The sequence below is a fragment of the Nothobranchius furzeri genome, chromosome 12 (assembly GCF_043380555.1).
Source record: "Nothobranchius furzeri strain GRZ-AD chromosome 12, NfurGRZ-RIMD1, whole genome shotgun sequence".
NCBI classification, from domain to species: domain Eukaryota; kingdom Metazoa; phylum Chordata; class Actinopteri; order Cyprinodontiformes; family Nothobranchiidae; genus Nothobranchius; species Nothobranchius furzeri.
This window is the reverse complement of record NC_091752.1, coordinates 67629037-67651731: the sequence shown is the minus strand read 5'-3', so window position 1 is coordinate 67651731 and position 22695 is coordinate 67629037. Positions and strand designations below refer to the sequence as shown.

Sequence of the window (22695 nt, the reverse complement as noted above, 5' to 3'; positions counted from 1 at the left end):
CCTGAAACTCTTATTAGCCAGAATAGGAGTTCTTATCCGGTACTAACTGCGCAAACAACCTAGGAAACTAATTTGGATCTAGCCTCAAACAGCGAGGATCTAACCCTTTCTTAAATCTCAACTGGATTTTTCCCCATGGCCTTCATCCTGACCTTAAAGCCCATGGCCCCATTTCCAGGCCTTCATCCTGACCTTAAAGAGCAAGTCACCCCCTACCAGAGAATTACTCCACTCCCACTTCCTGTTTGAAAAATGCAACAAATGCTGTTGCCTAGCAGACCGAGAGGGCGGAGCCGCTAACGAACACACACACACACATAGGCTCACAATGACATTGTGACATCATATGGTACCAGCTAACGTTCTAGGGTATCTCTTAGCCAATAGCGATGGCAGATTTAAATTCAAATGCAGTGCAGAGTTTTTACCTGACAACAGCACAACACTTGACAGTTTTAGGCGGAACATTTAAATTTTAACTAAAGTGCAAAACTATTGACTACGTGTGTCTGCAGCACGATTAGACACACATTTAAATAGTTTATCAGAAAAAACGTTGATTTGGGGGCAACTTGCTCTTTAAGGTCCATGGCCTTGACCTCAGGCCTTCATCCTGACCTTAAAGACCCATGGCCTAGACCTAAGGCCACATGGCCCGGACTCCAGGCCATAACACTTGCTAAGCAATCTCTCCCCCACCAAGTGTGTTTGATATTGTTAAGTATTCATTTCATGTGGGTTTTATTTATTTATTTATTTGTAATTTCAGTCTCATAAAATGGCCTGGCCTTTTCTTGAACCTGTGGATCCCCACGACGCACCGGATTATTATCGCGTCATCAAAGAGCCAATGGGTATGTATAAATCCTTTGACAGTCTTAGAGAAGTGCTCTGTCTCAGACATGTGTGTGTTACTCTTAAGCTGAGTGTGTATTCTTATGAGTTACGTTCTTGCCCCTCAGACTTTTCCACGATGGAAACTCGACTACAGAAACGGCATTACCAGAAGCTCACGGAGTTTGTGGCAGACGTGACCAAAATCTTTGACAACTGCCGCTATTACAACCCTAACGACACGCCCTTCTTCCAGTGTGCAGAGGTGCTTGAAGCCTTCTTTGTACAGAAGCTGAAAGGCTTTAAAGCGAGCAGGTGGGTGCTGAGTGGAGGTCTTGACCAACTTGTTCATAAAGACCTTCTTCCCTTCTTTCATGCTCCTTGTGCATTTAAACATTTATGACGTCCTTTGAGCCAAGTGATACAACCTTAAACTAATATTATAGTTTTTGGAGGCTTTATCACCATTTATATGGTTTCAATTTAAAATCCAGCTGTTGCCATGAAATGTTTATTTCAATACTACAGCCTAATGCAGCGGTAATGGTTCACTCTCAAAACGCGGTTCACATGGTGGGACTTTAAGATCGTCAGACAATTATCCCCAAAAATAAAACCCCCACAGATAAATCCGTTTTGGTCCTACGGTGTGTGATGTGCGGCCGCACAGCAAAAGCTACACGCAAACATTCCACCGTCAGACCACAAAGCTCACCAACTTCTCGACTTTAAACTTGATAGTGGTGTAAAGTAGCACAGTGAATAAAGAGAATACTTACGTTGCCTCACTCCTTGATTAGCTAAACGTCACATTTACCAGGCAACACACTCGTTTGTTTTCTACAAGACAATCCCAACACATTTATTATCCTCCATTTATGGCCAGAGCGATCCCTACGTACTTCTGAGCGAACCAGATCGCTCTTAACACATCACACATGGCAGGAGTATCTGATAAGATTGTCTTTACAACCGTTACAGTAACCAGGAGTTTCCTTATGATTGTTGGAAGGGGTGGATCGGGGCAAAAATCTGCATGATGACATGGATCAACAAAAGTCAGAATCTAAATAACAACCTCAGCAAAGAGATGTTTGCTAATGCTCTACGACGTCACTAGGATTAATAATAAATGTATATTTTAGAGTTGCAATACAGTATTGTAGGAGGAATCGTGTTATTATCGTTTGTATATTTAGTAGGGCCGTGACTCGATTAAAAAATCTAATTAATTAGAGGCTTTGTAATTAATTTAAATAAATCTCATTTTTAGAGTGTTTCTGTTTTAACTTAAACTTCTGTTTTCAACTTTAAGACACGTTGTTTGTGATTGTTTACAGAGTAGTGAGAACACGGAGCGTTCTCCCAGCGGCAGCCAGGTGCCTCTCGTTTATCTGCCTACTTTCATAAACTACTGTTAGGGCACAGAATTATTCTGTCTGGTGCTTTCAGCGCTGCACAGATGTTACGTAAATGTTAAAAATATAGCTTACCGCAACTTTTGTAAAGTTTCCGGTGCCACCGGGCAGCCGCAGCAGAGACGATCTCTGAAAAATGTCTGCCACACGGACTCCGTTGTTGTCTGGAAGTTTTTTTTTCCAAGTTAAGAAAAGAGGCGGTTGTGTTTCCTAAATCCTGCATCAGTCCAAGCAAGGCAACTTTTTTCTGTTTTTATTACGTTTTAGTAGCCATTAGCGCTGTGCATTGTGTGCATCAGTGATATTCAGTCTACGAGGAAATCGTGCAATAACAAAGGTTCCACCTTGCTCGAAATGCGAGCTGTGATTAAATGCTTTAATTTTTTTTAACACGCTATTTTTTTCTAATTAATTAATCATAATTAACGCGTTAAAGTCCGGGCCCTAATATTTAGCTTCTATCATGCTTGTAGCAGTAGGAATTACTTTGTACTCCAGAGTTTAGTTATAAGCGCAGTAGGAACCCTAGAAGTGACCACCTGGGTGTCCGTTGTCTCAGCAGATGTGTTACTGTTGTGTTAAGTCACTGTTGTGTTTATCATCTTGCATTGTGTGTGTTTGCTGCATGCCTTTGATTTAAGCCATCCCATCTCCTCTTTTCTTACAGATTGTCAGATTCTTAAGTTTGCCAGTCTAGCAGGAGTCTGGACTGGATGCTGGGTGTCTCTTGTGAAATTGGCATGAAAACAGTTTCCAAAAGCTCAAGGAAAGAAAAACGACCACCAAATGTGCTCCCCCCTCCCCCTCTCGAAGTTTTAAAGAAGAAGCTCTGATCATAGTCGACAGAATTCCTAGTCAAACAGCAACCACTTTGACTCCATCTTCATCATCGCCATCATATCGAATCAGACATCGGGCCTTTGTGAAACTTCCTAAATGTTCCGTAGGATTTTAATGAGTTTTGCTTTCTAAGTTGTATTTATTATTGTTCAGCATCTCAGCTGAATTTGATATGTTGAGATGAAAGGTGCATATTTTATTATGAAGATATTTATACAGATGTTTGTATGCGGCTTCACCCTCAGTTTGATTTCATCTGGATGTTCTAAGGTGGTCCTCTAGAGTGTACATACCTTTTAGCGTGTACAGCGACTTTGTCCGACTTTTAAATCATTGTTTTAGATTGGAAAAATACTTCTATGGGTCTGAAATCACCTGACGGGGGTGGAGAGTGGCCTTGTGGTCCTTTACTTTAAAACATAACCTCAGTTTGTAGTTGTGGAAGGTTTATTCACTAATAAAGACATTCCCGCTCATTACACCAACATGGCTGCTGAAAACTCCATTCACCCATTCTGTCTGATTATTCCTAGCAAGAACAGCAATAAAAGTGTGAGGAGCTTTCATTTCTTCCCCTTTCTCCACATCCTGTAGGTCTCATAACAACAAACTTCAGGCTTCTTCGGTCTCTTAGAAAAATGCTGTGTAGAAAATGCACTCGCCAAGAAAACGGCTTTTCCAGACCGACTCTACAACACGCTGCCGGGCGACCGAGTCAACCAGCACTGCTGCTTTCACGGCGTTTTTCAGACAGAGCTGCCCTCTGCACGTTTTCAGCTGCAAGGCGGGCGTCTCGGGACCTGTCTTCATAAGAAGCTCTGCACTTGGGAGGAGGTGGTGCGAGGACAGCGGAGGCACTTCAGATAAAGTTTACTTCTGGAGCTGAGCTCTCGATTCCGTGTAATTTTCTTTTAACCCTTTTTTTTTTTTGTAAAAAAAATCCTCAGGCCTTTCTTGTGGTCTTCATGTCAGCTCATAACAGAAACTTCAAGACTGATGTACAATGGCTGAGCTTTACTGAGCATCATGTACCATGAGATTCGTCTGAATTCAGACGACTATCTTCCCCGCCACTCATTTCCACTTATCTTTTTAGTCTGAGGTGGCATGAAAGAAAGTTTACTAAATATTTGGACATCAGTAGTCATCTTGGTTAAACTTCTATATATCCTACTGAAAATATGGTAAAAGGCTATTGTAAGTGAATTTGCAGTAGTGACTGAGAAGTATGAAAATTATGTATTTGAAGGTTCCTGCCCTTTTTGTATAAAAATGAAATAAAAAATTCATCAGTTCTTGACTTGATTTTTTTGTGTTACAAATGAAAAATATCTGAACTACACTGCATCACTCTCAGCTCGTCCATAGGAATCTCCATCCCTGACTAAAAAATCTCAAAATTACAATATATATTTACATAATTACTATAAATGTGTCAGATTTGCTTAATTGTGTGTGCCTAAATGTAATCTGAATTATTTATACATTATTTTCCCCTGCTGTCTCAAACAGAAACCGATTCTGACTTTAATCTCAGAATCCTGACTTGGTTTCTCATAATTCTGAGAAAAAAATTATAAAAAATGAATACACACATTTAAAACACTATTAGACACTCATTTATACAGTTTATCAGCAAAAAAAGTTAATTTAGAGGTTACTTGCTCTTTAAATATTAAAAAAAAACCTCACTCGACTTTAGTAAAAGTTTGCTGCTCCGTTTTAAATTAGATTTAGTTTTTGGCTTTCGCTAACTTTGGTGTGTTGGACATTTATTTTCTAGCCTACAAGAGTGAAAAGATTTATTTTTAACACTACAATCTAACCCAACAAGCGCTGTTATATAAGTCTCGCGATATTCTCGTAACGTAACGACATTTCCGGTGCGTGTTATGAAATTTTTGAACAGTCCAATGAACGCTCAGGGCTCGACGTTTGGGCTCGAACGGGCCAATCAGAGGCGAGTCTAGTAGGAATTTAAAGGTCTGTGCGGTATTTTCTCCATATCACAACTGTTCCAGTCCAGGTGAGTGAGGTCTTGCTGCTCATTCGGAAAGTTTGAAACGTGTTTACGATTTCTTCCCCTTCTGTTTCGTCTGTCCAAGCCGTGATTTCACTATTTTAATTAACTAGCAATGAACTAATTTCAAACAGGAAGTAAAGCGCTCGGCGGTTTCTGACGGCTCATGGTGTCACGAGGCAGCTCGGAGCAAATCGATTAACCTTCGTGTGAAATAAACGTGTTTCCGCAGGAATTGAACCAACTTTGCATCTACTCAAGTCCACTAGCTTGAAAATGTCCGAGAACGTCGCACGTCTGAACAAATTCAAGAACAAAGGCAAAGACGTTAACGTAAGACTCGCTGCACCCAGCGTCAGTGATCGGGGTAGAATGCGCAGACTTGTGTTGAACTTGAATTCGTTTGAATCTGACGCAGGAGCTTCGGCGCAGGAGGGCTGAGGTGAACGTCGAGCTTCGAAAAGCCAAGAAAGACGACCAGATCTTCAAAAGGAGGAACGTGTGCACAGAACCGGAAGAGGCCACTTCTCCTCTCCAGGAAAGAACTCAGAACGGCCAGGTGAGACTTCAGGTGTCATTCGTTAAGGACGTGGTCTGCATCTTAAGCTGTAGGGGGGTGAATAGTCCCAGTATCTGGTGAAAGTTGCAAACCCCGAGCCTCGTACTTTGATTTTGAGCCCTGTTTCTTAACTTTTTCCACTAAATTATGACCCACTTTTGCCCCATTAGCAGAATTTAAGACAATGGACCGTGGAGGAGATCGTTACTGGGGTGAACAGCGGTAATCTGGAGTCTCAGCTTCAAGCCACCCAGGCTGCACGGTAACAGTCTTTTTTTTTAACGTTGCAAATTCCAAAGTAAACCAGTATTGATGCAGTAACTTCAACCGTGATGTTCTGTCATCAGGAAACTTCTGTCACGAGACAAGCGCCCTCCCATTGATCAGATGATCAGCGTTGGTCTGATATCCAAGTTCGTGGCCTTCCTCGGCCTGACGGACTGTCCTCCTATCCAGTTTGAGGCGTCCTGGGCTCTGACGAACATCGCCTCTGGCACATCGGATCAGACGGCTGCTGTTGTGGAGGGTGGGGCCATTCCTGCCTTCATTAACCTGGTCCTATCCCCCCACCAGCACATCAGCGAGCAGGCAGTCTGGGCTCTTGGAAACATTGCAGGTAAGTGCAGAGTTATTCTTTAGGCAAGTTTTTTTTTAACCTAAATAACTTAAATTTTTTTATTTGTATAGGTGATGGATCTGCTCTCAGAGATATGGTAATTAAGCACGGTGCTGTGGCACCTTTACTCAGGCTGCTGGAAGTTCCTGACTGGACTGTCTTTAGTGTAAGTCTTCTCGGATTTTACATTTTCCAAGAACTCCATTTGGGAAATGGTCGCATTCCTGTAATCGTTAATCCCTCCCGCCACTAGGTGGTGTCCTAACCCAATAAAATAATTCACCCCTTTAGTCTGACACCTGCTCTTCTGTTCTCTGTAGCCTGGCTACCTGAGGAATGTGACTTGGACTATTTCAAACCTGTGCCGTAACAAGAATCCTTCTCCTCCGATGAGTGCAATCGAACAGCTCCTACCTGCTCTCATTCGTCTCCTGCATCACAATGACCTGGAGGTGCTTGCTGATGCATGCTGGGCCGTGTCCTACCTGACTGACGGCTCCAACGACCGTATCGAGGTGGTGGTCCAGACGGGGCTGATTCCTCGCCTGGTGAATCTGCTCGGCTTTGAGGCGCTGTCTATAGTTGTAAGTAACTTTTCTGGCAAGTATGGTTTCTGTGGGCTTCAGCCGTCTTAAACCTCGTGTCCTTGCACTGAGACACAACTTGGACCCGGTTGTTAATGGATCATCCTCCCCCAGACTCCGGCGCTGCGTGCCATCGGAAACATCGTCACCGGCACAGACGAGCAGACTCAAGCGGTGCTGGACGCCAAGGCGCTGACCATGTTCCCTCACCTGCTGCGCCACAAGAAGCCCAACATCCAGAAGGAGGCAGCCTGGACTCTGTCCAACATCACAGCTGGGAAGGACACGCAGATCCAGGAGGTCATCGACGCAGGCCTCGTTCCATACATGGTGGAAATGCTCGTTCAGGTATGTCGTCGTGTCACAAGATTGTTGAGTAAACTTTATTTTTCTTCTAACAGTTTAGAAATATATTTTTATTTTTGCTTCTCCAGGGTGACTACAAAACTCAAAAAGAAGCGGTGTGGGCAGTTACAAACTTCACCAGTGGGGGCACTGTTCAGCAGGTGGTGTATCTGGTGCAGGTCAATGTTCTCGAGCCTCTTCTGAATCTGCTCTCCTCCAAGGACAGCAAAACGGTCCTCGTCATCTTGGACGCAATAACTAATATTTTCATGGTGAGCACATGTGTGAATGGACTGGATCAGCTGATTTCTCGTGTGTGGCTTCACGGTCCTGAAACTTGTCTGTCGGATTCGTCAGGCTGGGGATAAAATCGGAGAGGCCGACAAGCTGAGTCTGATGATCGAAGAATGCGGCGGACTGGACAAGATCGAGGCGCTGCAGTCTCACGAGAACGAGATGATCTACAAAGCTGCCCTCAACCTGATTGAGAAGTATTTCTCTGAAGAGGTGAGTGTGGCAGTGAAGGTGTGACCAGTTAAATGTTTGTTTGTCTCATGGACTCGTGTGTTTTTGTTTTAGGAGGAGGAGGTGCTGTGTGTGGCTCCTGAAGCTACAGAGGAAGGGTTTGCATTCCAGATCAGTGAAAACCAAAGCACTTTCAACTTCTAGATGACCCTTTTTTCTGTTTACTGTACCTGTGTCCTATGTTTGTGTTCTTCTGCTGTTTTCCTGTATCTAATGTACGGTTTTAACCTCTACACACTTGTAAATAAAGTTTATGATGCTTGTTATGGGCTGTGTGTGTGTGTGCTACAAGCTACCCTGCAACACCTAGGCTGAAGTGGTTTTGATGACGGATTTTAAATATAAAAACTTAATATTTGGTTTAAATGGCTGCTGCCTTTTCAGAGGCTGCAAGTGAAAAAAAGTGAACACTTATGAGGCAACTTTTTTTTTTAAGTGAGGATTTTTATAAATATATATATATATAAAGCTTACCAGTTTGGGTTTAGAAGTAGGGTGTGAATTGAGTTTTACGGTTAGGCATACTGCAGTCAAAATGAATGGGAGTCAATTGATGGTCCTCGCTATGATAGAAAGACAGGTGTGTGTGTGTGATGTCTGGCTCCCCCGGTGGGTGCTGTCGTCACCGGTCAGCTCGTGCGGCGGGACTAACCCGGAGGCTCCGCACTTGAGCTCAGGAGGAGCTGAGAGGAGGACCGAGGCAGGCGGAGGTTCTCTCCGAAGATGTGAAGACAAACACCGCCTCCCTCAGCGAGCCCACACCAGCCTCTCCCCGCGCCTCAGCTACGGGGTCCAAACGTTACATTTTCATTTTGGTGAATGTACTCTAAAGTATGTTACACCCGCCCTTTTCTCCCTTATTTTCGCATTTATGAGCGACCGCTGTGGCAGTTCGGTCCACCTCCGGGCCGCAATGCTTTGACTCCATTATTGTCTAAAAGTGGCGCAGAGGTTGATTTTTTTTTTTTAATCCGACACCCGGCGTTTTTGTAGCTGCTCCAGAGAAGTCTCGGTCCAAGAGGAGATGTCTAATCAAGGAGTTCGGCGGAATGGACCCGTGAAGCTGCGACTAACAGGTAGCTAGCACCGCTTCAACCCCCGAGCGTATTCCCACACACTAGCTAGGAAGGCTGGGTGTATTTGCTGGATGGGAGCAGCTCCCACGGGCCACGGAGTTGGCCTGCTGCCTGCTATTCCTCTTGCTTTTAATTTTTAATTGAAGCGTTTTAAAATTATTTTTAAATATCAGTTTGTTTTAATGGAAGATTCTGTGTAGCTGAATTCTGATATTATTGTTCTTGGAAGTAGTCTCAGCCTTTGTCGCCTGGAAACCTGCAGCAGTCGGAGCAGGGATCCAGGCTACTTTCGTGTCGGCACTGGCTTGCAGATAAATAATAGTGAAAATCCCTAAAACAACCTGCTTTTGTGGTGATCACGGATGAAAATGCACCATAAACAGGAGTGCTGTGCTGACAGACGGGCTCGGTTAAAGTTGGCTAGCTGACGCTAGCTCTTAATGCCAGATCAAGCGGCTCATAGGAGTGTGTACAGTGTCCCATAACTGTCTCCCCCTGACAGACAGCTGCCTCCTTTGTTTGTTGTTGTTGTGAAAGCTGGCCGAGCCACTCCTCACCTCCACCTGAAGACGGGTTGCTGTGGAGAAAGGAGTTTGTTGTGAAACATTTCATTTTCTGCTGGTCTGTGTGGACATCTCTTCCAATCTCCAGTTTCATTTGTCCCATTTTCTACACCAACAGCGAAATCCTGAGAGCAGAGTGATGTTTTGACTGGGATAGAGGTCCTTGTTCAGGTTCTTAGCTGGATCTGATTCAAGACCTGAGTCATCCCATCAGGAGGAGCCAAACCAAACATTTGAGCCGGTGTTGGTTTTGATAACGGCGAGTGAAGAATGCAAGTAGGGAATATTATGCTTTCAGGATCGTGTTTGTGCGTTTTGCATTGTTTCGTACACGAGCTGAGTGGCCCAGCACTCACCTAGAGGAGCCTAAAGGGTTCAAACTGATATGATTTATGTTGCTTTTCTGGATTAGGCATCAGTTTTTTATCATAGCTCTATATTGAAGTCTATACAGACTTGACTTTTTCTTGGTATCATGTTTTTGTCTCCTGGTGTTGTAATCCCTCACCTCCTATTTCTTATTCACAAATTACACGCCCACACTTCCAAGGCCAGATGGTTTCAGCATCTTAAAAACACATTAGTCGTCAGCTGGAAGGCACAACAACATATTAGAGCTGTCACCAATTAAAGAAACACAGACTCATGAAAGGGGAAGATTTCAAGACAAATCTTTGGAAAATCCGGTGTGAAGGTTTTATATTTAGACGAATAACTCCGGGCCGGGGGAGAGGTCCTACCTCAAGTGGAGGAGTTTAAGTATCTTAGGGTCTTGTTCACGAGTGAGGGTAGGAGGGATCGGGAGATCGACAGGCGGATTGGTTCGGCGTCTGCAGTGATGCGGACGCTGAGCCGATCTGTCGTGGTGAAGAGGGAGCTGAGCCAGAAAGCCAGGCTCTCGATTTACCGGTCGATCTACGTCCCAATCCTCACCTATGGTCACGAGCTTTGGGTAATGACCAAAAGAACGAGATCGCGGATACAAGCGGCCAAAATGAGATTCCTCCGTAGGGTGGCCGGGCTCAGCCTTAGAGATAGGGTGAGGAGCTCGGACATTCGGGAGGGACTCGGAGTAGAACCGCTGCTCCTCCGGATCGAAAGGAGTCAGTTGAGGTGGTTTGGGCATCTGGTCAGGATGCCTCCTGGACGCCTCCCTGGGGAGGTGTTTCGGGCATGTCCTGCCGGCAGGAGGCCCCCGGGTCGACCCAGGACACGTTGGAGAGGTTACATCTCCAATCTGGTCCGGGAACGCCTTGCGGTCCTGCCGGAGGAGCTGGTGGAGAAGGCCGGGGAGAGGACGGTCTGGAGCTCCCTAGTTGGGATGCTGCCCCCGCGACCCGGATAAGCGGAGGAAGACGACGACGACGAAGATTCTCCCATAGTGCAAAGTCTTACATTTGCAATAACTAACGAATAAAAGTTGACTTTAAGGAATAATTGTAAGAAAATAAAAGACTGACTTTTCTCAAATGAGCAAGAAATTTCTTTAATATTCATGTTTAGATTCTTAAGTTGCCAGAAATAATTTAGATGTTTATTGCAATTGTAAAATTGTTTATTTTAAAAACTAGGAAAACGGTTGTCTGAGATTAAAGTTGAACATTTATAAGAGTCAACAGAATATTCAGTAAGGTGGAATCAGCTGGTGGTGATAGGCTAAAGCTGCTGGCAAATTTGGAAAACAAATTAGCTTAAAGCATTTTTTTCAAGCCTCTTAACTACTTCAACTTTCATACATTGTACAGCTTTAAATATATTGTGGAGATATAAAAAAACAATAAAATTAATAAAGTGGTTTTCTTACAGTGAGTTTTTGACCAAAACCAACCATCAGACAAGCCGGTTGTTTACCTCACCAAACCCCCGTACATCCCTGGGTCCTCCACTCATCACACACTCACATATCAGTGTTTCCTCTTGGAGATTTTCCAGTTTTGGGGGGGGGGGGGGGATTATGACACGTCTCACCTTTATGTTAATATTGTTTTATTTGATGCACTCCACTCTGAACTGCACTAATCCAGCAACTGCTGCATTTTAATAACTAGTATTAAAGGTGAGTACACCAATATTTGCACAAGAATAATTTTTGTTTTAAACTCTCAGTGACACACTTTGCAGGGGGATTCGGCATTTAACCCTTTGATGCATGAATTACGAAATCTTCAACCATGACTTTTTAAACAATTTTTTTCATTCATCTTTAGGTGTGAATGAAACAAATTTCAACAAATATTTTTTGTAACATTTTGTTAATTTACAAGTAATTTATTACATGTCCAGCTCAGTGGACAGCGTGCATTCTGAACATGAAATATGTTGGCTTGACTTGCTGAAGCCCAAATGGAGGGGCTCATATGCAATAAAGTCTTCAACAGCTGTGCTTAATAGCAAAAATAAATAAATAACAATTTTGAGTACCTGTCCACTGTAGTGACCATTATGCATCAAAGGGTTAATTATTCTTGGCGTTTGGAAAAACATCTCCTTCTGACCTCTTTATTTTGTCTAAGATCATTACTGGGCTGGCCCTAATAAACACCTTCTACACCCCTGCTTAGTAGACTTAATGAAGTATTTTTAAGCCAGTATAAAAATGACTGAAATACAAATTTACATATTTGGCATAAAAAACATCAACAAAACTTGGGATCTTGTAGGCGTGGCGCTGGGATTTCAGCCGAGGCGGGCCGCCGCGGCTACGCCTATGTGAGGGAAACACTGCATATTCAGCACCCGAACACCACTGGTGTGAGAGGTTCTCGCTCAATAACATCAGAAAAGGAGAAACAGCCAGCTGCTACCACTTCAGCTTCAGGACTAACTACCAGAGTCCCAAAAAGAAAATCACTGTTTGAATTCACGGACAACGAAAGACGTTAGGACCTAGAAAACAGTGACTGGTGTTTAGCGCTATCTCGTCTCCTTTTGAAATGCGGGTGTTCGGTTCCAGCAGAAGCGTCTCACGCCCGAGGGGAGGGGTGAGTGCTCCGTGACCGTGTTTGCACTCAAAACCTAGCTTGTTCTGTTGATTCGCTAAAGCGGCTTTAATTGTTGTTCTTTGCAAAAAAAATCTGGAATCTACCAAAAGTTGCATCACCAAGTCAGACTTGTACAAGAACCCAGAAAATCCCCCAAACCATCATCAGTGCATCTCCACTGAACACGTGCACATTTACCTTTTTGGTCTTGAAGGTTTGGAGCCTTTTTCTAGCAAATGTGAGAATTTTTTAAATATCGGATAAAGTCATCGTGGGACAGCAGTAGCGGGTTGTCCGGTATCGATCTCTGGGTGAGACACTTAACCCGCCTCGCCTGCTGGTGGTGGTCGGAGGGACCGGCAGGCCTCGCCTCCGTCCGTGTGCCCCAGGGCAGCTGTGGCTACATCGTGTGCCTTGGGGGGGGGGGGGTTGCAGAACCCTAAGAAGACCATTTCCCATAGTTGTGACTTTTTTCACTATTTCAGATTTTTTCTAATTTAGGTCACACTGATTTCTTTCCTGTAAGTAAATAAGTGACTAAGCGTGAAAGCTTTGGGGCTTTTTGTTTAGCTGTAGATTAGTGTGTCGCTGCAGCCTGCGACGGACCACGTCAGTCTGCTGCCGGAATGCTAAGAACGTGAGTCCTTGGTGGAAAAACGGCGTGTCCAGCACCTCACAGACCACTGTTCCTCGCTATGATTCTTTGCCATTGAGTCGTGCACAGCTGCTAGGGAAATGGACCTGGAACGTGTCGCAACCTCCAGACGGGAACTGAGTGACTTACAAAAGCATGTAGCTGTTTTTGTGTTGCAGGCGTCTCTCGTTGCAAGCAAGCCTCTTGTCCGTGTTATCCAGATGTTACGCGTTTGCCTGCTGTTGAACTGGGAAAAGAAAATACAAGCAGCCTACTAAAACCAACGGTCGGGGTGAGATTTGCCCCTCGACACCCCCTTTGATGTTACGCCACGCGTTCCAACTGCGCCGTGAAGGCACGCCTGCTTGCTTTGTAGGATCATTCATAAATTTCCTGACACACGGAGAGCTTTTGGAGTTTTGGGCAGCCAGTGATGACACACAACCGCAGGCAAAGCCACAGAGAGCTGCTCCTTTATATGCGGTGAAGACCCTCCGGTCGTCTGAAGTAAAATCAGATCCATTAAAAGAGGAGCTGGTCCCAGTCGTCCACCTGGAACACTAAACTACCTGGCGCTTTGATTTTGAGTCTGCAGCTTGATCGTGACTTGTCCGGCATATGGTTTGCTCATCTGAATTCTTTGGCACGACGCAGACCAGCGAAGAGCTCTCTCAGTGGGATTCCCTAAAATCCTCATTCCCACCTCTTCCTCTCTGAGTCACTCCTGTTCTTTCCGAAGCTTCTTCGCCACCTCAGACCAAAAGCATATTTCGCCCCCACCCGAGCCCGCCGAGCTTCCCCTGCACGCTGACGCTCACAGAGTCCGGTGCATTCTGTGGTTTTCTACGTGTAAACATGTTTGGGATGAAAACTTGAATGAGCACAGATGCTGCTTTAAAAAAAAAAGACTTGTTTTAGTGTTTTAGAAATGACCCGGGGCTTTCACGCTGCTCCACTGTGTGCCTCGCTGTGAAAGGGCTCTGGGTGCTCTCCAACACTAATGATGAAATGGTTACTGGCGATAATGGTTACTTTGGTATATTCACCTGCAGCTAGATAGATTTTAGCCTAGAAATCTAGGCTAACCCTAGCAACAGATTTACCTCTGTAGCAGGGCTCGGCAGTAAATGGAAAATTTATCGTTATCGGAATTTCTGACTCTTATCGAGATTTTTTCCCGCGTCAATAAAGTGATAATAAAAAAATCAAAGACGTGTGTAGGTTGGCAACGTTCATGTCCCTTTGAGAAGCTGTACCACATTGAGTCGACGAACAGTGATCCCTCGTTTATCGCGGTAGATGCGTTCCAGACCTGGCTGCGATAGGTGAAAATCCGCGAAGTAGGGACACCATATTTACAGTACAGTACTATATTGAATTATCGTATGATCACAGTCTCTTTTTGTGGGTAAAACTCAAGAAAATTTTTTTACTTGTTTTTTTTTATAGTTTTATTACAAAAAGTGCATTTTATGATGAAACTGATGAAAAAAACAGGAATTTCTTGATATTTCGCACAGAAAAACGCCGCGAATCGGTGAAAAATACCGCAAATCGGTGAATTTCCCTTGAAAAAGGCTCCAAAGAAAAAATCCGCGAAGTCGTGAATCCGCGATAAACGAACCGCGAAGTAGCGAGGGATCACTGTAATAGTCACTAAGTTCTGCACCACGGGTCCCCGGAAGAACGAAAAATGAATGCAAGCCAACGGGGCTAAAAACGCTATTTTCTAACTCCGCTTGTTTTGTGCCATGGATTTCACATTTGATGTCCGTTACTTTTAAAGACACATTTTGATACCGTATCTGCTCATGTGTAAACCCCAAGTCTAAATTGTCCAAAGCTGATGCCAAAGGCGTTTCAAATGAGCGTCGTTCTACAGCTCTTTAGCAGTACCTCAACGTGTCCATGTACAGGAAAGGGGGCGCAGACCTGACCCCACAGAGGAGAGAGAGCAGCTTTTACCAGATACCGTATCTGAGTACACGATGATTTAATGGATTACTTGATAAAATCCTTGATCACTAAGATATCTGCAGTCCTCCGACAACAGGTTTCCTATTATTTAATGCTCAGTGAAAGAACGTAGCGCCTGCTGTTCTTTGTGGCCGCGTCACGTTTCCGTCCTGCAGACGATAATCAGCTCATTATTGATTTGTTCACCTATTAAACAGCAGGAGGCGAACTCCTAAAGGTGGATTATATTATATAATAATTTCATTTAACGCTTTTGTGCGTTGACGCATTCTGATTACATTCTGATAACTGATCTGTGATCAGTCCACGCCGTTTCCTTCCTGCTCCTGTCCGACTGTGGCCTGCAGACGGGTCTGTGGATGCATGTCGGTTAATTGGAGAAGACTTCCACGCAGCCGGGCACGGATGGAAGCTGTGGAGGCTCAGAACCCGATGATCAAGAAGGTTTTCATGTGGTCTGCTGGCTCTCGGTGCATTCATGTGGTCTCAGTCAGAGCCGGGGTTTTTTTTCTCTTCCACAAAGTGGCTGTATGGAAGCGATTTGAGTTGTTCAGACAGGATACGTTGTAAGTATGCAGTGATTAGCTACATGTGGTGGCTCCACCAGAGAGCCAGAGCTGCGTTCTCAGAAAACATTTCCTCATTTGACGAGTTGTGCAAGTCGACGAAACAATAGCAGCAAAATAGGAGCGAGGTAAGGGGGTGAAGTCTAAGAAAGGAAGGGTTGAGGGGGCTCTAGACAGGAATGTAACGAGCAATTAGGGCCCATGATTTGTAAACATTTGCCTTCTCCCCGCTGAGAGCCTTCACATCATTTTAAATTGTTCCATCAATTAATTGACTGGCTGGAGTTGGCTTTCCTGTTGGTTCAGCTGCTGCTCGGTGATGACAAAGCATTCTGTGGTTTCTTTACCCTCAAACGCCGCCAGCAGCCGCTCGAAGGAGTCCAGATGTAGCCCGGGTAGGAGTGGGGTGAGAGGAAATGCTCCCCAGACCCAAACACTTGTCCAAACGTCACCCCTGGGAGGCAGAATGTTCCAGAGTCCCCCATTTGAGGCCTGCTTATAATAATAAAGGAAATATTTGTGTTTCTCAGCAGAACGTGCTGCTGGGTGGCACTTAGCTTCATCCTGTCGCTGCATGGAGGGTTTCAGGAGGTCCGCTCTGCCTGCTGAGCCGGGCATCAACACATCATAACGGCAGCTTTTTCATGTAAAATAGGAAAACTGCAAAACTTCCTGTGTGCAAGGGGTGTGTTTAAGTAGCCCGCGGAGAGCGGTAAACACTGTATGTCGTCCTTGAGCTCCGAAGTTACGGTCAATCAATAGGTTTGTTACCAGAGCTGCCGCTCCATCGTAGAGGCCGTCTGATAGGGTTTTGTTTTAAGGCCGATACCGATCTTTAACAAATTTTGTTGCAGATGGCTGATATTTTTATCAGCACATTGATTGTGAAAGACGACTGAACACTCACTGTGTGCAATATAAATTAAATAAGTTCAATAAATCTCTTAATATTTATTGAACTTCTAATATAAAACAAACTGAAAACATAAAAAAAAAATTGTGTGTTGGGGGTCCTTCAGGTCCTTTCTTCAGTCTAGTAGTGGCAGCAGTTGGCCAAAACGGTGCCTGATTTTTTATTTTTATCTGCTTTTAAAAATAATTTTGGCCGATAATCGATATAGAAAAATTAAAAGTATCGGTGGGCCTCTACTCCAGGGTGTCAGTGTGATGAGATGTTGACCTGATGCTTCATATTCATAAACATGTTTATGTACTCGTGGACAATAAAATGTGTTTTCGTGGGAAATCTCTGTGCACAGCTCGGACACGGGCTCTTTCTGTACAACAGCAAAAAAAAAGGAGGGAAAAAAGGCAGTTTTGATTGAGAACACGTGTAAACGGTGTTGGGATAATTACGCAAACATGTTGACATGATACCTGTGAAGTTATTTTTCTTCTCTTCTTCTGGTTATTTGTTGATGACTAAATCAGACACGTTAGGTCTCAGCAGCTAGCCGCTCTGGGTGGTTTTCGGACCAGCATTTAGAACTTATTACGAGTTGAGGTATTCCTATTCCTAAATTAGGACTGGGCCACGCGGTCTAACTCTTCTAATCTGTTATACCAGGAGTCACCAAATTTTTCAACACAAGGGCCAAAGTCATCAAATTGAGCAAAAAAATTAGATTTTTCTTATGTTTTCTTCTCAAAATAGATCAAAAATATTCATATTAGTAAAAATTCAAACATAAAAATGTCAGACAGCGTCGCTGTACATCGCTGCAAATGGCTCCCGGGCCACATTCTGGACATCCCTGCTGTACGCTGACTGGGGTTTAAATGATCCTCTTTATAATCGGCTTGGAGCTGTTTTTCTTTTCAGCTCATAAAGAATTTGAATGTCCCGTCCAGACCAGTCTGAACGAGACACCAATCTTAATTACAGTCCTGTGTCAGTTTCTTTACCCCCCCGCCTAACAGCAAGAGAGCGCACAGTGTAGCGGAGACGAGCTAATCTCCCTGGGTGGTTTGAGTCTGACCCTCTTCAAAGGGTCCTTCAGGTGACCCGGCTGTGGTGGTCAGTGGGTCAGAACTGGATTAGTGGTGAATGTGAGGGAAGGAAGTCCCAACTAGTCTGAAACAGATTCTTTCCTTCGGGCTCTTCTCCCATCATGTCTGTTTGCATATCCACACGCCACAGCAGAAAACATCTGGATTCAGAATCTTATAATTATTCATGATATTCAGACATCTCACCTCTGATTGGCTTAGAGCTATGCAACTCTTCCACTGACTCTGTTTGCTCCACAAATACCACAAGCCTGGAGTTGTTCTGCTTTGCTGTGGAGTCGCTAATGCTAATGCTAATGGGTAGATTGGTTACTCTTCAGTTTAGGGAACACAAATGAACCATTAATTAACTGCCAATTAATATGCTTATTAGTGGACTACTAAGTCTGAATTTGTCATTATTAAGCTATTATTAGGTGCTTATTACCAATGCTGTAATTCTTAACAGGCCATAAATGAAGGGTTTTATCAAAATAAGCCATTCATAATAGTTTGTTAACTGAAAGTAAATGATTTGTTGCTGATTAACACACATGCTAATTAGCTCAAATCAATATGTGGCTTTTAAAGAAGTAATTCAAGGGGAGTAGTTAATAACCAAAAATAAACACCAAACTCCACATGTTAATAGAGCCTAAACAATCAATTCACCACTTGTTAGCAAGAACATGTTCCCCATTCTAAAGTCAGATTTTGCTCATACCTAATTACTAGTAGTTCTGTATTAATTAACCACTTAAAGGCAAGAATATGTTCCCCTTGTTGCGCGCTCCGTCCCCCAGCGCTCCTCCGTGAGAGCGGGTGTGTGTGTGTGTGTGTGTGTGGGGGGGGGGTTTCTCACCAGTATCAGCTGATGGAGAGCTCTTCGTTGTGCCGTTCGTGTCAGCGGACACGGTAGGGTCGGGGAGGGGGCAGGGCATGACGCTTAGCTTGGCGGGTGGCCATGCGAAGCCTGGCGGGCTGCCAGGCTTATAAAGTGCTGGGGGACACCCTGAGTGTTTTCTTACATCCCTCATTTAAAGGAATCACAGCCTTGGAATAAACACTCAGCATCAGCAGGCACAACCACCTGTACTTGTGCTAGTCTACTCTTAAGTTCTCACTAGTTCAGTCTTGTCTTCTGCAGCCTCATCATGCTCTAAACATCAGCAGCACATTTCCACGACAATCCTACCACATATGTCCCCCATCGCATCACGCCTTGGGCCTGGTGATGACACAACTTCCTGGGATCAAGTCAGGATGAAGCCGCTTGGTAGAAGATAATATCACGTGAGATGCTGATGGGGTCATAGTTTAGAGGTGAAGCCAACAAGGTGTGGATTTACCCTCGCAAGGACGGTTTCCACCTTTGGTTTGTGATAAAAACCTCAACGTTAAGCTAGTTTTCTCCTTCCTTGGATGAAAAGCTGTGTGATTGTTTCCAACCTTTGCGGTGTGCCCAGGCAAGATTACTCAGCAGGTTTGCTCAGGGTCTCATTAGTCCTGACAAACATCAACACATGTAAGGGCTAGTTCACTTTCCCTGGAAACAGAGGAGTTGACAGGGTGTCTAGAACATTTGAGCCCAGCTGTCTGGCGGAGGAGGAGAACCTGAGGCTAATTCCTGGAAGTGCTGGCTCTGCCTTAAACCTGGATAGACATAAGTTGACAATGAGATTACCTCTGACTAACTCTAAGCAGATGGAGGTTAGTAGGTCCACAAGGCTAGAAGACACCAACAGCTGGCTGAAAGATGTCTTCAGCCCTTTAGGTCCTCTGAGGACAAAAGATCTAAGGAGAAATGTTTATATTCTCACTGAATCACATTTCAAATGTCATCCCTGTTCAACCTGAACAAATACACTCCTGGACTTAAATGATGTTGAAGAAAATCACTAAAAAAGCAAACGAGTTTCATTTTCCACTCCCTACAGCTACACTTACTATCTTTCTACGCTACTGTTGGGTTTTCTCATGAGGCTGGCTTTGATGATGCATAAGTGTCTGGATGATAAAAGTTCTGGCTAGCCTCTCAGGAAGTGGGTAATGAAACTGATCTGCAGATCACAACCCAAACTAGGAGTGCCTGGTGATTCAGCTCTCACTCAGAAATGTGGTTTCTGTTCAACAGAGGGCTGGTAGGTGGGAACATTTACTGGTAGATGTTGTCAGAGAGGATGCTATTTTACAGTTCAGCCGGGGTAACGTCACTTGTGGCAGGGTTTATGAATGAGTGACACCACTGTGGTGGTCATGTATCACAGCAGAAAGACATACTGCAGTCTTAGCATGAGGTCCCAGATCCAGTCTTCTTTGTCATTGGTCAGTGAATGAAACCTCCGGTGATTGGTCCTCGTCCGAGCGACAGCGATGAAAAGTTGAAAGTGTTTCAACTTTCTGGGATCGCGTCGCTGGGTCGCCTCGCCTGTGCACGACACGTGCACGAGCGCAAAATTTCACATGCACGTTTTTCGCTTTTCACTTGGTAGGAGGGAGACTCGCGATTATCGCTTTGTCACGCATGTCTCATTGAAAATGAATGGAGGAGAGGCGATGTCGCCCCCCGTGTGTCGAGCCCAAGAGGTGACAAACGACCGCGATCAGCTAAATTTGTCGCTTTTATTACCTGACACACGGGAGGCGAACCGCGGCTAGCGGCAAAGCCGTCGACGCGTTCTGTTCCATGGCGAAATCAAATCTTCCGTTGTTTTGATTGGCTGTGTCAGGTTGGCGGGAATTAAGGTTATTTAAGCGGTTCAGAGTTAAAAATGTGGTAGATATGATGTTTCACAAGGTGCTGCTAGAGTTATCTCTATATTCTTTGGTAGAAATATTGTACGGTTCTGGGAAATCCGTCACAGCAAGTATCAACTTCTCCTCCATGTTTGCTCGGAGATGTACGGAGCATCCTGTCCGCTCATTGGTCAGTGAATGAAACCTCCGTTGATTGGTCCTCGTCCGAGCGACTGCGATGAAAAGTTGAAAATATTTCAACTTTCTGGGATCGCGTCGCTGGATCGCCTGTGCACGACACGTGCACGAGCGCAAAATTTCACACGCACGTTTTTCGCGTTTCGCTTAGTAGGAGGGAGACCCGCGATTATCGCTTTGTCACGCATGTCTCATTGAAAATGAAAGGAGGAGAGGCGATGTCGCCTCCCGTGTGTCGAACCCATTACTGCGCATTTCCTCCAAGTGCACTTCGCAGAAGGCCGTAGGGCGCAGTGCGAGTGTCGGGATTGTCATTTCAGCAGGGCAGCCATCGTGGCATGTGCGTTGTCTTCACCCTCGTCATCAGTTGCCATTCCTTCTCTATCTTGTTTTCTTGTTTTCTTTTGTTTACGTTTACTAGGGTTGTCACGGTATGAAAATTTAACCTCACGGTTATTGTGACCAAAATTATCACGGTTTTCGGTATTATCGCGGTATTTTTTAAATGGTGTTGCATATGTTCAGAAAGCATTGATAGTCCTGTTCTACACAAACTGAAATAGTTCTGAAAAGGTTTAACAGTGTTTATTAAACCTAAAATAACACAAAGCCTTAGCAAAAGTGCAACTTTTCACAAGTAAAGGAACAAATAGCTTATTTTTCTGGAACTTGTTACAGTAGTCAGTGCAGGTGTAAATTATACAAATCCAAACATTCAAAACATAAACAATGTGTAAACAAATCAAAGAAACACCACTTGTTTTCTCATATACTTGTTTTCTTCATTATCAAAATGAAAATCTAAAACTCCAGTCCACACTTGACTTGAGCACTGTACAAGTCAACCTTAAAAAATATGTATTTAAAATAAATATCCACTTTAAACAAATTACTAAAATAACTACTACACTATGTAATCAAATCCAAATGTTCAAGTATAAATGGCATTGAATAAGTAAACAAATCCATGACAAGGAACTAATTGTATATTTCTCTTCATCATCAACAAATAAGATGCTTCATCCAGCAACAGGGTGTCCGTGACACGGTTTAAATGCTGGCAGAGGACGCTGCGGCTGCAGTATATAGTGACTCGTTGCATTCTCCCTCAACCAGAAGTCCTCACGTCATGCATTTCAGCTAAAATGCTAATGTTATCTTACCTTGCACTGGCTGTGGAGACGTGGGTGATCGTCACGCAGATGTGCCATTAGATTCGAAGTGTTGCTGCCTTCTGCAGACACTTGTTTCCTGCACGTTCTGCAAACGGGATAGCCGTCTTCTATTAACTGTCCCTCAGCATTTTTCAGAAATCCAAAATATGCCCATACTTCCGATTTAGTCTTCTTTGAGGGCTGATGGATGTCCTGGGCGCTGCCGTCGCCTCCTTCGGCCATCATTTCAGCTTCAAAGTTTTGGTGCCGTTGCAAATTAAAAAGTGCGTGTGCGCGCAGCGGGAACTTCAGCTGAAGCGACGGTGGCTGGTAAGGGTCATCGCGCCGAAACCGCGGCCACGGTAAACCCACCGAGATAATATAGTTTTTTAAAAACTGGACGGTTATTTTTATTGTCAACTTTTTTACCGGGGTTTACCGCTATACCAGTTACCGTGACAACCCTAACGTTTACCCATAAAACTTAAAATATATGTGATTTTTTTTGTACTGTTAGCTTGTCGATCTCAGTTGCATCCCAGTGAGACACTGGCCTACAGAATAAAATCATTGTTTAATATTTGGGTCAGACAGGACTCTCGCCTCGTAGCAACTTTAAACGTGACTCTTAGAACATTGCATATGTGTGTTTAAAAGCATGTACCAGAATTAAACTGGTGTTGGTTCAAGAGACCGCCCTAATGAGCTAGATAACGTCAATCATGGTAAGCTAATACTTTACGTCACAAGTGCAGGCGGCTAAAGGCAATCGCTAATTGTAGTACAACGTTTTTATCGTGATTACATCATAAGTGCTCCGACTGAAAGGACTTTCTCCATTCCAACACTGGCAAGGCAGACATGATGGGAAAATACGGGTGGCTGTGATGTAACGCTGATCCCAGATGAAGTTGTGAAATCATTCTGAGGAAATCTGAATGGAAGAAGGAGCACTCGGGCCCTGTACCACCCCCCCTCTTCTCCTCCATTTGTACAGTTTGAGCCAGGCTTCTCATCTCGTCTCCTCCATTACATCAGGGAGGACCAAGAAGCCAAGAAGCCTGGACAGCCGCTCAGGTC

General features: G+C 44.3%; 3 protein-coding genes across 6 annotated transcripts in view; all 3 read left to right on the top strand.

The window, feature by feature from the left end:
• Window positions 1-3863, top strand: part of bptf (bromodomain PHD finger transcription factor) — a 32215-nt gene extending 28352 nt beyond the window's left edge. For 2 of the 3 annotated variants that reach the window (XM_070542867.1, XM_070542865.1), the window contains 3 exons: window positions 770-854; window positions 963-1149; window positions 3687-3863. In XM_070542867.1, the coding sequence (XP_070398968.1) occupies window positions 770-854; window positions 963-1149; window positions 3687-3726 (312 nt within the window). In that variant the 3' untranslated portion in view covers window positions 3727-3863. Of the gene's footprint in view, window positions 1-769; window positions 855-962; window positions 1150-2919; window positions 3578-3686 lie in introns of those variants that run through there. The other variant, XM_070542866.1, reaches the window with a different exon arrangement.
• A 1171-nt stretch (window positions 3864-5034) lies between these two features.
• Window positions 5035-8007, top strand: kpna2 (karyopherin alpha 2 (RAG cohort 1, importin alpha 1)). 2 transcript variants are annotated; one of them, XM_015945257.3, is made up of 11 exons: window positions 5035-5118; window positions 5345-5445; window positions 5531-5671; window positions 5845-5933; window positions 6019-6287; window positions 6359-6453; window positions 6608-6871; window positions 6986-7219; window positions 7306-7488; window positions 7574-7723; window positions 7796-8007. In XM_015945257.3, the coding sequence occupies exons 2-11, from the start codon at window positions 5389-5391 to the stop codon at window positions 7883-7885; spliced, it is 1572 nt and encodes a 523-aa protein (XP_015800743.1). In that variant the 5' UTR covers window positions 5035-5118; window positions 5345-5388; the 3' UTR covers window positions 7886-8007. The 2 variants fall into 2 exon arrangements, with proteins under 2 accessions (XP_015800743.1, XP_015800744.1); XM_015945258.3 differs by having other exon boundaries at window positions 5842-5933.
• Window positions 8008-8534: 527 nt separating this feature from the next.
• Window positions 8535-22695, top strand: part of smurf2 (SMAD specific E3 ubiquitin protein ligase 2) — an 85829-nt gene continuing 71668 nt past the window's right edge. Inside the window, exon 1 of the mRNA XM_015945256.3 lies at window positions 8535-8817. Within this exon, the coding sequence (XP_015800742.1) occupies window positions 8766-8817 (52 nt within the window). The 5' untranslated portion in view covers window positions 8535-8765. The remainder of the gene's footprint in view (window positions 8818-22695) is intronic.

Excerpts from the sequence above, each read along its gene's own strand:
- kpna2 (XM_015945258.3), top strand. The coding sequence starts at position 5,389 with ATGTCCGAGAACGTCGCACGTCTGAACAAATTCAAGAACAAAGGCAAA. Across the intron at positions 7,220-7,305 it reads TGGTGGAAATGCTCGTTCAG|GGTGACTACAAAACTCAAAA; the intron begins GTATGTCGTCGT and ends TTGCTTCTCCAG. Across the intron at positions 7,489-7,573 it reads CAATAACTAATATTTTCATG|GCTGGGGATAAAATCGGAGA; the intron begins GTGAGCACATGT and ends CGGATTCGTCAG.